At 40.4% G+C, this 12,207-nt stretch overlaps 3 protein-coding genes and 1 non-coding gene across 4 annotated transcripts; 2 read left to right on the top strand and 2 right to left on the bottom strand.

Annotated features, from left to right (window-relative positions):
- Positions 1-477: 477 nt before the first annotated feature.
- LOC138054201 (adenosine receptor A2a-like) lies at positions 478-1,410 on the bottom strand. Its single transcript, XM_068900693.1, has one exon. The coding sequence runs from the start codon at positions 1,408-1,410 to the stop codon at positions 478-480; it is 933 nt and encodes a 310-aa protein (XP_068756794.1).
- Positions 1,411-4,517: 3,107 nt separating this feature from the next.
- On the top strand, positions 4,518-5,429 carry LOC138054200 (adenosine receptor A2a-like). Its single transcript, XM_068900692.1, has one exon. It carries the CDS (start codon positions 4,518-4,520, stop codon positions 5,427-5,429), a length of 912 nt encoding a protein of 303 aa, XP_068756793.1.
- A 4,087-nt stretch (positions 5,430-9,516) lies between these two features.
- Positions 9,517-10,443, bottom strand: LOC138054199 (adenosine receptor A2a-like). Its single transcript, XM_068900691.1, has one exon. The coding sequence runs from the start codon at positions 10,441-10,443 to the stop codon at positions 9,517-9,519; it is 927 nt and encodes a 308-aa protein (XP_068756792.1).
- Positions 10,444-11,657: 1,214 nt separating this feature from the next.
- On the top strand, positions 11,658-11,729 carry Trnaq-cug (transfer RNA glutamine (anticodon CUG)). Its single transcript has one exon. It is a non-coding gene; the product is annotated as a tRNA-Gln (tRNA).
- Positions 11,730-12,207: the final 478 nt, after the last annotated feature.

Here is a 12,207-nt window from a genome sequence, read left to right as displayed (position 1 = left end):
CTTAGTATTAACATCTTCAACGGGTTTTCTTACGAAAAGCTGCCAATTGGCTTGATAGCCTAATTGGTGGAGAATGGCACCGGTGTCATGTGCAGAGTTAATGGCGTTCAAGTCATGGCAACGCTTTGCATTCGTTAATCAGTGCTTAACTAACGCTTATTCCACGCCATCTTTAATTGTAACATGCTTCTTTCCGTAGATTAGTTACATATGCCTTTCAGATATTATCATGATCATCACCAACAAAACATACAAATGAAGGGTCCAAAGGTCAATGATCGAGTCTTTTATTTTATTACAACGTCAACTCCTATCATAAATAAGTTCTGTAAATTTTGCACGATTAATTCATAAGCTGGCATTGGATCACGTTTTTCGCAAATAACACAGATAAAGAGCAGCATAGACAGTTGTTGGGTACATTGCACTGAAGGCTTGACCTTACAAGTCAGCTTATTAGCGTCACCTTTAGGCAAGTTAGGCTAAGCTCTCGTTAACTGGATGCACCGCTTGCATTAAAGTCCTAAATACAAACTTTCTTATTTCTTCTTGTCGCCAGCAATAAATCAAAGGATTAAGAAGAGAATTTATCATCACGAAAGTGCGTGCAATTCCTTCCATTGACCGCAAAATTCTCTCCTGGGAAAATCCAATTGCTAACATAAGAGTGTACAAAATCCCGGGTACCAAACATATTCCAACAGCACCGACCACTATTACGGTTGTCTTGAATGCTTTATTCTCCTTAAGGAATGTTTCTACTTGTTCTTGCGGTAACTGTTGAGCTTTAATCATCTTTCGGTGCCGACGAGTTTCAAAATAAAGGATTACGTTAGAAGTAGAAACGAAAACAACGCAAGCAAAAGCGATGTGAGAGGCAGAAATAAAATACAGGGCGCCGCTTCCGCGGATCAACTGAACAGGCAAACCAAAAGAACTGCTATATACCCAGCAAAACAAGACTCCCATTTTCATGTTTCGTGTTGTCATAACCGAGGGATACCAAAACGGATATTTGATTGCTATCATTTTCTCGCCAACAACCATCATGAGATGAAGAGCCGAGGAATAAGACAGCACGATAATGCAGAGCCCGTGAATGGCAAGGAAGACATTAGCGATGTCACTACCAAGAAGGAGGGCTGTTTTCCAAAGAATAAACGAAGGCTGCGCGGTCAGACCTGTCAACACATCACTGACGGCTAAACAGGCCAACATAATGTTCCCGTTGTTCTGAAGTCTTCGTCTTCTTTTTATAGCGATTATCACCAACATGTTCAGTCCAATTGTGAATGGACAGGCGATTGTGATAACGATGATGGTTATGGAAATAAAGACCAAGTTGAAGACATCTTTTTCTTCGCCTTTCATCGTGAGGTTTGTCAAGTTGGAAACAGAGAAGTTTGCCATGTCACGAAACTAAAAAATGGAAAACTGATTTCTTTCACTAGATAAATGTTGCTTAGCGACTGCCTTCCTTTCTGCTTTTAAGCACCACAAGAGAGCAAATGTTTCCTGAGTTGATTTTTCGCACATATTGAAGAATGAATGAAACGTCACACTGAACAATGTAGATTTGAGTCAATAAAGGTCAGAGTCTTAAAACTCTTGATTACTATTGCAGTTACTTTCGTGAAAGGCTAAGGTTGGAAAAACAAAGCCAGGAAACGTTGTTTCCGATGAAGTCTGGGTCAGTTTTTAGAGTTAAATTAACTTCCAGAAGAGAACTTTGTAACATGAGGTTTTCCTTGTTTCCAATAGCTCGAGAAATGTCGCTAAAAAACTATTAAATAACCCCCTTCTGAGAGTAGAGGGCAAGGAATTTAAAATAATGGTCACCTAATTAATTGACTTAAACGTCCAACTTGTTTCCAATGAAGGGGTCTGAGTTTCCAAAGAAACTTCGGTACTCCGTCAGAGGGGAGTGAAACGCAAAAATTTGGTTTCATTAAACTAATTAATGATTTAACCACCAGGCCCGGGTTGCTCGAAGTATGGTTAGTGCTAATCAGCGTTAAATACCATGGAAACCTAAAGGTTTTGATACCTCTTAATCAACGGTTAGTGCTAACCAGACTTCGAGCAACCGGTCCCAGAAGTAATTTAATGTCAAGTAAAAACCATTAAATAGCTACAAAACGCTAATTAATGAGAGGAAACAAAAAAATAGTTGATTCTCGGTGACGAAAAAATTATATACAGTAACTATATCTCTCTTTTCCAAATGGCTGTCACGACAGTGATACAGAAGTTAATATTGTCAAAAAACAAAAACTAAAACAAAAAAAAAGCAAGTGACACACCATAACACCAACCCAGTGTGGCCACCACATCGAGCTACGCCTTGCTGACGAGGCCCAACAAGGCCAAAACAGTTGGCTAAGATCGTCTTTGTGCTTGTGGTAGTCAATTGGCTTTTTTTGTCTTTTTCTCCATCTCAAATTTGTCAGCTTCGTTATTGTTTCGTTGGCCTAATAGTGTACTTTTGTACTCCCCAGAGGCAGTCTACCGTAACGTTGGATCCTCGGTGGTGTTACCACAGCTTTTGGAATTAGTCGACAATGATAAGTTCGCGGCGGGAGGCGCGGTGGCCTAACGGTTAGCGCACTGGACTCTGGATCCAGCGGTCCGGGTTTGAGCCCTGGCCGAGTCATTGTGTTGTGTTCTTTGGCAAGACACTTTACTCTCATAGTGCCTCTCTTCACCCAAATTTAATGCTGAGGGTAACCCTTCGATGGACAAGCTTCTCATCGAGGAGGGAGTTGAAATACTCCTAGTCACTTCATGCTACAGTAACCGGAGATAGCCGCCGGCCTGATGGGCCACTATTCTCGTAGCAGACTTTACTTTTTTTTATAAGCTCGTGGCTGTTCATTTTTAAGGATCCTTTCTCATGTAATGACTTGATTTCTCGTGGTCTGATTTCAATGGGACTGAGCTCCGCATCGTGAGTGCTGACAACAGATTCCGTTCTGTGTCCATGCGTGATTTGCCCACTGAAGTGCCTGATGATGATCGAAAGCCTTTTTTTAGTTCATTTGGTTAAGTAATCTCCATTCGGCGTAATACTTTTCCCAATTTTCCGACAGTGTCCTCGAGATGTCCTTGGTGAGTGGTATTCCTCATTTTGTTCGTTTCTGCGATTTTGATTGTCGCGTTTGGTATTCCCGTCAGCCTGCTTAGTGTGCTATCTGTCGTCAAGTTGGTCAATGCAGCCCAGATTGTCCCCTCTCTGGCTAGTGTCGGCGTTGCCATCAGCTCGGACACATGGCCAGAGATTGCCGGCATACCTGGGGTACTGTGCTGCCTGGTACTGAGATCTTGTCTTCTGGCGCCAGTTGTTCGAAGGGTGGATAGCGCTATCCACTGGATAAGTCACTATCCATTGGATAACTCAATTGGTTTTACTAGTGTTTATCCGCTGGATAGTGATTTATCCGGTGGATAGCGCTATCCATCGTTTGAACAACTGGGGACTGATGTTTAGCTTCTTAAGAGGATAGTAGTCCAGATTTCGTCCCTTCTCCTTAGGACCACTCAATTGCCTCCGATGGAGAGGAACTGATGGCTTCTGGGGATGAGGAGGTTGCTGCCCAGGTGGTTTCTTTTCTTCCTAATATGTAGTTCAAATAAAAGGCTGTTTTTTAATAGAGGGTCTCAATGGGGTTAACCGTCAACCGTCAAATGGCCTAAAACGTAACCGTCAACCGTCAAAACGACTTATTTTTAACCGTCAACCGTCAAAGGGACCCCCCCCCCCACCCACCCCCATTTAGACCCTCTTAATAGAGAGTTTCCGTTGACTCAGGTGAGAATTTTGGCGGGAAAAACCTTTTCATTCGAAAGCAAACACTACCAACATGTGTAAGCTCCCAAATTGTTGCTTCTTTGAATTTTATTTTATGCGTGCGCATTTAAGATTATGCTGTCTCGTCTCGGGTGGCTCGCCCAGGGTATCCCGCCGGCGAGGGTTGTCTCGGGTACCCGAGACCATATAAACAGGGCCTAAGAATTGACTATTTTATTGTTTCTCTTATTTGCGTTTTGTAGGTATTTAATTGTTTTTCAGCGACATTTATATATATTATCGAACTATTGATTGCTTCTGTCCTATTGAAAACATCTTGTGGTTAATTGAACTTTGTTAATTAGTTTGATGAGACCAAATTTTCGTGTTTCATTCCCCTCCGTTTCTTAGAAACTCAAACCCTTTCATTGGAAACACTTTTTCATTTTTAAGTCGATTGAGTGACCGCTATTTAAAATGAAGATTTAATGAGGTTGTTTTTCCAACATTGACCTTTCAAAACTAACTGTAATACCAATTAACCGAAGCATAAGAGTTTTAAAGCTTTGACCTTTATTGACTCAAATATTTATTGTTGTTTAATCTTCAATATGTGAGAAAAATCAACTCAGGAAACATTTGGTCTCTTGTGGTGCTTGAAAGCGGAAAAGAAGGCAACACATATCCAGTGAAAAAAAGTCAGTTTTCCATTCAGTCGTAGTTTAGTAACATGGCAAACCTCGCAAACGTTACGATGAATGGCGAAGAAAAAGATGTTTTCAGCTTGGTCTTTATTTCCATAACCATCATCGTTAACACTATCGCCTGTCCATTCACAATTGGACTGAACATGTTGGTGATAATCGCTATAAAAAGAAGACGAAGACTTCAGAACAACGGGAACATCATGTTAGCCTGTTTAGCCGTCACTGATGTGTTGACAGGTCTGATCTCGCAGCCTTCGTTTATTCTGTGGAAAACAGCCCTCCTGCTTGGTAACGACATCGCTGATGTCTTCCTTGCCGTTCACGGGCTCTGCATTATCGTGCTGTCTTATTCCTCGGCTCTTCATCTCATGATGGTTGTTGGCGAGAAAATGATAGCAATCAAATATCCGTTTTGGTATCCTTCGGTGATGACAACACGAAACATAAAGATAGGAGTCTTGTTTTGCTGGGTATACAGCAGTTCTTTTGGTTTGCCTATTCAGTTGATCCAAGGAAGCAGCGCCCTGTATTTTATTTCTGCCTCTCACATCTTTTTTGTTTGTGTAGTTTTCGTTTCTACTTCTAACGTAATCCTTTATTTTGAAACTCGTCGGCACCACAAGATGATTAAAGCTCAACAGCTACCGCAAGAACAAGTAGAGACATTCCTTAAGGAGAATAAAGCGTTCAAGACAACCGTATTAGTGGTGGGTGCTGTTGGACTATGTTTGTTGCCCGCAATCTTCTATCTTGTTATGTTAGCTGTTGGATTTTTCCAGGAGAGAATTTTTCTTTTAAATTTAATGCTGAGCATGACACCCACTTTCATGATGATTAATTCTCTTCTAAATCCATTGATTTATTGCTGGCGACAGAAAGAAATAAGAAAGTTTGTATTTAGAACTTCAATGCATGCAGTCCATCCTGTTTACTAGAGCTAACTTGCCTGTAAGCGACGCAAGTAAGCTGACTTGTAAGGTCACACCTGCACTGCATGCAGTACAGTGCAGGTACCCACCAACTGTTTATGCTACTCTTTATCTGTGTGATTTGCACGAAATGTAATCCAGTGCTAGCTGATGAATTAAAAAGTTAAGACTTGTAATAAAATAAAAGACTCAATCATCGACTTTTGACCCTTCATTTTAGGTGGAGCTCCGCGCGCCAAAGGTGCGCACGCGGAGCACCATGGGAAAGAAAATATGGTAACCCAAATATGGTTTGGTTATGACTAAAATGGATACGCCAAAGCCAGGTGTGACACTTTATGACAAATTCATAACAAAACTTACTTAAAGATCATCGTGCTTATAAAAGTTAGTTAATTAAGCACTGAGTAACGAAAGCAAAGCGTTGCCTTGACTTGAACGCCATACTCTGCGATACCGGTGCAATGATTTCACCACCAACTAGGCTATCATGCCAATTGGGATCTGGTCATTTTTGTGATTTCGTAATAAACCCGTTGAAGATGTTTATACTAAGAGGTTATGTATAATCTAAAAAAAACCCGGCAATTTTGCTTTATATCGCACTGTATCCAATTTGAGGTGAATTAAAGATTTTATGAAACGAGTTGATGAAGGTCAAACTGCCACCGTGAAAACAGAAATTTAATCGCTGACAATTCGGGCGTTAGCCCTTCGTCAGTTTACTTTGAGAATTAGCTCTTCTGACAATTCGCTCTCACTAGCTTTTATGCAACATTTGTCGAACTATCGGAAACAACCTTTCATCTTCCTGTCGATTAAGTGACAGCTATTTTAAATTAGAATTTCCTGGCTTTGTTTTACCAACATTGGCCTTTCGCGTAATTAACTGTACTCATTAATCAATTTACTCTGACATAAAAGTTTTAAGACTCTTTTATCACTGTTTTATTGACTCAAATCTTTATTGATGTGACGTGTTCATTATATCTTTAATATGTGAGAAAAAAAATCGACTTACAAAACATTTGCTCTTAATTAGGGGCCAAGCTGGCAACACTTATTCAGAAAAAGAAATAAGTTTCTCATTTATTTGTGTTGTAACATGGCAAACCTAGATCACTGTTTCGAACTCGACAAACACTACCATGAAAGGCGAAGCAAAAGATGTCTTCACCATGTTTGACATGTTTTTCATCACCTTAACCATCACCATTCACGTTAACGCTCATTCTTTCACAATTATACTGAATGTATTTTTCAGCGAGTGGCTTTTATCTGTGAAATTTGAAGGACAAGTGAGAGTCTCGATCATCCACTTTTGACTCTTCTTCACATGTCTTGCTGTATGATGAAGACAATGATAATATGGGACTATGTATTTGAGCCATATGTTTAAACTGTGGAAGGAAGTAGGTCAAGATTTTAGATCCTTGATCGCAGTTTCTTTTGAACTCACTAACCATGACTAACCCTAAAGTGACAAGCACGAAGCCACTGAAAATAATAAAAAAAACATTTGTGAATTTGTGACAGTCGCTGATCGTTCACTCAGGATCTACAATCAGATGACTTTCGGAACTGATTTTTGCGTTACAGACTCCAGTTTCCTTGCTGTGGAGTTTGGACCTTTAATTTAAAGATATTTAGAAAGGCCCTGGTGTCAGGCATTTCGCCCACTTCATGATATAGAGGAAGCGACTTAGCCAGTGTACAATAATTAGTAATAACTTTATAAGAGGCCTTCGTTCTTGACGTACGAACGTTGATTCAGCAAGCTGCCTCATCTCCCAAGGCACTCTAGAAAAAAATTATTATTCTCAAACAACATGCTTGCCTTTAAGTATGGGGAGTTGTCAGAGCAGATATAATAATAATAATAATAATAATAATAATAATAATAATGATAATAATGATAATGATAATGATAATAAGAATAAATGGGCACTGCCTACCACGGGAATATGGACGCTCCCGCCCACAAGAGTCTTGGGTGGCACCTTTGGCAAGTGATTTAGTTCCATACTTTGAAACTTTGCCAAAATTCTCATTTGCATTTGCAATAAACGAAAGACGTCATCAGCAACAGTGTCTTAGTTTTTCAAAAGATGATATTTTCTTAAGACACGTGTAGAATGACATTTTAGTCAAGGCGACATAAGAATCCTCTAACTTTCTCTTATTTGCGCTGTTTTGTTTCTTGCTGATGAAAAGTACCAAAGAACAGAAGCGAGAAATTAATCCTCGCACTAAACTGAGTTCCGATATTACTTGGCCGAGCACTTCCCAGTAAAAGGTTGTTCAGTCGTGTTCATTGTAGACGGACTGCGAGGAACATAACCAAACGAAGTTCAACTTTAGATCAGTGTTTACCCAAATTTTCGTTCGCCATAGATGCCTTACTATGCATGATTTTCTGGTATAAAATAGGTCATCAGTCGCCTCTAAGACATTGATTTATCTATAATTTAGTATGTCAAATGCCTTAAATCTGCAGGGTTAATGTTTCTGAGGAATATTTTGAAAAAGGCTTCGTCCCTTTCAGAAGAAGACGCATTGACGCTCCCAGGGAAGACCTACACAGCGCTGATTGGTTCATAAGTCACCTGCACGTGATTTGTAGATGACAGTTTCTTAGCAAAGGGAAAGGAATGTATGGCTCGTTTAAGCAGACGCTCGTGGGGGAGGAACGCGTGATGAATCCCAAAGAGAGTCTGCGTGGGAGGTTATCTAGCCATTAGAGTCATTAGGAACTAAAGTGGTTGATCTTCTATTAAAAACAAGGAAGTTTTTACGGGCGCTTACTCTTTTAATAAAAGGGGTGCCAAATAACTACTTATTTTTGGCCCGAAATTTCAGCGTTAATTTATGGTTTCACATGTGAAATTACAATGTTACCATGGCACCTTTTCCTACAGTGGCAAAATGGCGTCTTCGGAACATAATTTGTCACCCATGATATTAATAGCTAATCAAATGGTATACTCGTGAAATTAGGGAATAATTTCCCGCGCGTTTTCTCCAAAATCAAATAATTTCACGAGCCTTTATATTCCCTAATTTCACGAGTAGACCATTTGATTATCGATACAAATTAAACCAAATTACAGGACGCTAAAATTAAGCACGTTTAGGGAACATTTGTATTCAGCAAAAAAGCGATAGCGACAATTGCATTGCAGCGAGAAAACAACAGCAACATTTATCTCTAGCCAAGTAGGCGACAGGTGGGCTGGAGAATGAGCGACAAAGCGACATTACAACCCCCCTTGGAAGGCTTCTTTCATAAGATCATAAATTCACCTCAAATGGGATCTAGTGAGACCTCACAATTTACCACTGAGCTGCCCCCAGGTGGCTTGACTGATAGCTCCAGATGGTAGGGCAATGCAGGGCAATAACACTGACATCATGCGTCAAGCTTGGAATTTTTTACAGGCCTTCCTTTTGCAGTTGACCACAACTAAGGTGGTCATTGTCGTTTAGAAACATTATGTAATCAGTGACGAATGGAAAGCCTGAAAAATTGAGACTTGAAACGGCATTTCAAGGATTCCGTAGTTGAAACATACTTCTTTGTTTTAAAACTATATATTTATACATAGCCCCTTAGTATCAACATCTTGAACGGGTTTTCTTACGAAAAGCTGCCAATTGGCTTGATAGCCTAATTGGTGGAGAATGGCACCGGTGTCATGTGCAGAGTTAATGGCGTTCAAGTCATGGCAACGCTTTGCATTCGTTAATCAGTGCTTAACTAACGCTTATTCCACGCCATCTTTAATTGTAACGTGCTTCTTTCCGTAGATAAGTTATATAGGTCTTTCAGATATTACCATAGTTGACATAATCATCACCAACAAAACACACAAATGAAGGGTCCAAAAGTCAATGATCGAGTCTTTCATTTTATTACAACGTCAACTCCTATCATAACTAAGTTCTGTAAATTTTGCACGATTAATTCATAAGCTGGCACTGGATCATTTTTTTGCAAATAACACAGATAAAGAGCAGCATAGACAGTTGTTGGGTACATTGCACTGAAGGCTTGACCTTACAAGTCAGCTTATTAGCGTCACCTTCAGGCAAGTTAGCTCTCGTTAACTGGATGCACCGCTTGCATTAAAGTCCTAAATACAAACTTTCTTATTTCTTCTTGTCGCCAGCAATAAATCAAAGGATTAAGAAGAGAATTTATCATCACGAAAGTGCGTGCAATTCCGTCCATTGACCGCAAAATTCTCTCCTGGGAAAATCCAATTGCTAACATAAGAGCGTACAAAATTCCGGGTACCAAACATATTCCAACAGCACCGACCACTATTACGGTTGTCTTGAATGCTTTATTCTCCTTAAGGAATGTTTCTACTTGTTCTTGCGGTAACTGTTGAGCTTTAATCATCTTTCGGTGCCGACGAGTTTCAAAATAAAGGCTTACGTTAGAAGTAGAAACGAAAACAACGCAAGCAAAAGCGATGTGAGAGGCAGAAATAAAATACAGGGCGCCGCTTCCGCGGATCAACTGAATAGACAAACCAAAAGAACTGCTATATACCCAGCAAAACAAGACTCCCATTTTCATGTTTCGTGTTGTCATAACCGAGGGGTACCAAAACGGATATTTGATTGCTATCATTTTCTCGCCAACAACCATCATGAGATGAAGAGCCGAGGAATAAGAAAGCACAATAATGCAAAGCCTGTGAATGGGATAGAAGACTTTAGCGATGTCGCTACCAAGCAGGGAGGCTGTTTTCAACAGAATAATCGAAGGCTGCGAGGTCAGACCTGTCAACACATCAGTGACGGCTAAACAGGCCAACATGATGTTCCCGTTGTTCTGGAGTCTTCGTCTTCTTTTTATAGCGATTATCACCAACATGTTCAGTCCAATTGTGAATGGACAGGCGATTGTGATAACGATGATGGTTATGGAAATAAAGACCAAGCTGAAGACATCTTTTTCTTCGCCTTTCATCGTGAGGTTTGTCAAGTTGGAAACAGAGAATTTTGCCATGTTACGAAACTAAGAAATGGAAAATCGATTTCTTTCACTAGATAAATGTTGCTTAGCGACTGCCTTCCTTTCTGCTTTTAAGCACCACAAGAGAGCAAATGTTTCCTGAGTTGATTTTTCGCACATATTGAAGAATGAATGAAACGTCACACTGAACAATGTAGATTTGAGTCAATAAAGGTCAGAGTCTTAAAACTCTTGATTACTATTGCAGTTACTTTCGTGAAAGGCTAAGGTTGGAAAAACAAAGCCAGGAAACGTTGTTTCTGATGAAGTCTGGGTCAGTTTTTAGAGTTAAATTAACCCCCAGAAGAGAACTTTGTAAGATGAGGTTTTCCTTGTTTCCATTAGCTCGAGAAAGGTCGCTGAAAAACTGTTAAATAACCCCCCTTCTGAGAGTAGAGGGCTAGGCATTTAAAATAATGGTCACCTAATTAATCGACTTAAACGTCCAACTTGTTTGCAATGAAGGGGTCTGAGATTCCAAGGAAACTTCGGTACTGCGTCAGAGGGGAGTGAAATGCGAAAATTTGGTTTCATTAAACTAATTAATGAATTAAACACCAGGCCCGGGTTGCTCGAAGTATGGTTAGTGCTAATCAGCGTTAAATACCATGGAAACCTAAAGGTTTTGATACCTCTTAACCTACGGTTAGTGCTAACCAGACTTCGAGCAACCGGTCCCAGATGTTTTCAATAGGACAGGAGAAGTCAATAGTTCGACAATATTAGTAATGTAATGTCAAGGAAAAACTATTAAATAGCTACAAATCGCTAATTAATGAGAGGAAACAAAAAATAGTTGATTCTTGGTGAGGAAAAAATTATATTCAGTATATCTCTCTTTTCCAAATGGCTGTCACGACAGTGATACAGAAGTATCAAAAGAAGTATCAAAAGAAAAGCAAGTGACACACCATAACACCAACCCAGTGTGGCCACCACATCGAGCTACGCCTTGCTGATGAGGCCCAACAAGGCCAAAACAGTTGGCTAAGATCTCTAGTGAGTTCGCCGACGTCTTCGTGCTTGTGGTAGTCAATTGGCTTTTTTTGTCTTTTTCTCCATCTTAAATTTGTCAGCTTCGTTATTGTTTCGTTGGCCTAAATAGTGTACTTTTGTACTCCCCAGAAGCAGTCTACCGTAACGTTGGATCCTCGGTGGTGTTACCACAGCTTTTGGAATTAGTCAACCATGATAAGCTCGCGGCGGGAGGCGCGGTGGCCTAACGGTTAGCGCACTGGACTCTGGATCCAGTGGTCCGGGTTCGAGCCCTGGCCGGGTCATTGTATTGTGTTCTTTGGCAAGAAACTTTACTCTCATAGTGCCTCTCTTCACCCAAATTTAATGCTGAGGGTAACCCTGCGATGGACAAGCTTCTCATTGAGGAGGGAGTTGAAATACTCCTAGTCACTTCATGCTACAGTAACCTGAGATAGCCGCCGGCCTGATGGGCCACTAGGCTCGTAGCAGACTTTACCTTTTTTATAAGCTCGTGGCTGTTCAGTTTTTACGTGGTTGTTCTGACTTTTATTAATTAAGGATCCTTTCTCATGTAATGACTTGATTTCTCGTGGTCTGATTTCAATGGGACTGAGCTCCGCATCGTGAGTGCTGACAACAGATTCCGTTCTGTGTCCCTGCGTGATTTGCCCACTGAAGTGCTTGATGATTATGCAAAGCCTTTTTTTAGTTCATTTGGTTAAGTGATCTCCATTTGGCGTAGTACTTTTCCCAATTTTCCGACAGTGTCCTCGAGATGTC

Source organism: Montipora capricornis, chromosome 6 (genome assembly GCF_036669925.1).
Source record: "Montipora capricornis isolate CH-2021 chromosome 6, ASM3666992v2, whole genome shotgun sequence".
NCBI classification, from domain to species: Eukaryota; Metazoa; Cnidaria; class Anthozoa; order Scleractinia; family Acroporidae; genus Montipora; species Montipora capricornis.
The sequence above is the reverse complement of the archived record's forward strand: the minus strand, read 5'-3'. Positions and strand labels throughout refer to the sequence as shown.

Excerpts from the sequence above, each read along its gene's own strand:
- LOC138054201 (XM_068900693.1), bottom strand. The coding sequence starts at position 1,410 with ATGGCAAACTTCTCTGTTTCCAACTTGACAAACCTCACGATGAAAGGC.
- LOC138054200 (XM_068900692.1), top strand. The coding sequence starts at position 4,518 with ATGGCAAACCTCGCAAACGTTACGATGAATGGCGAAGAAAAAGATGTT.
- LOC138054199 (XM_068900691.1), bottom strand. The coding sequence starts at position 10,443 with ATGGCAAAATTCTCTGTTTCCAACTTGACAAACCTCACGATGAAAGGC.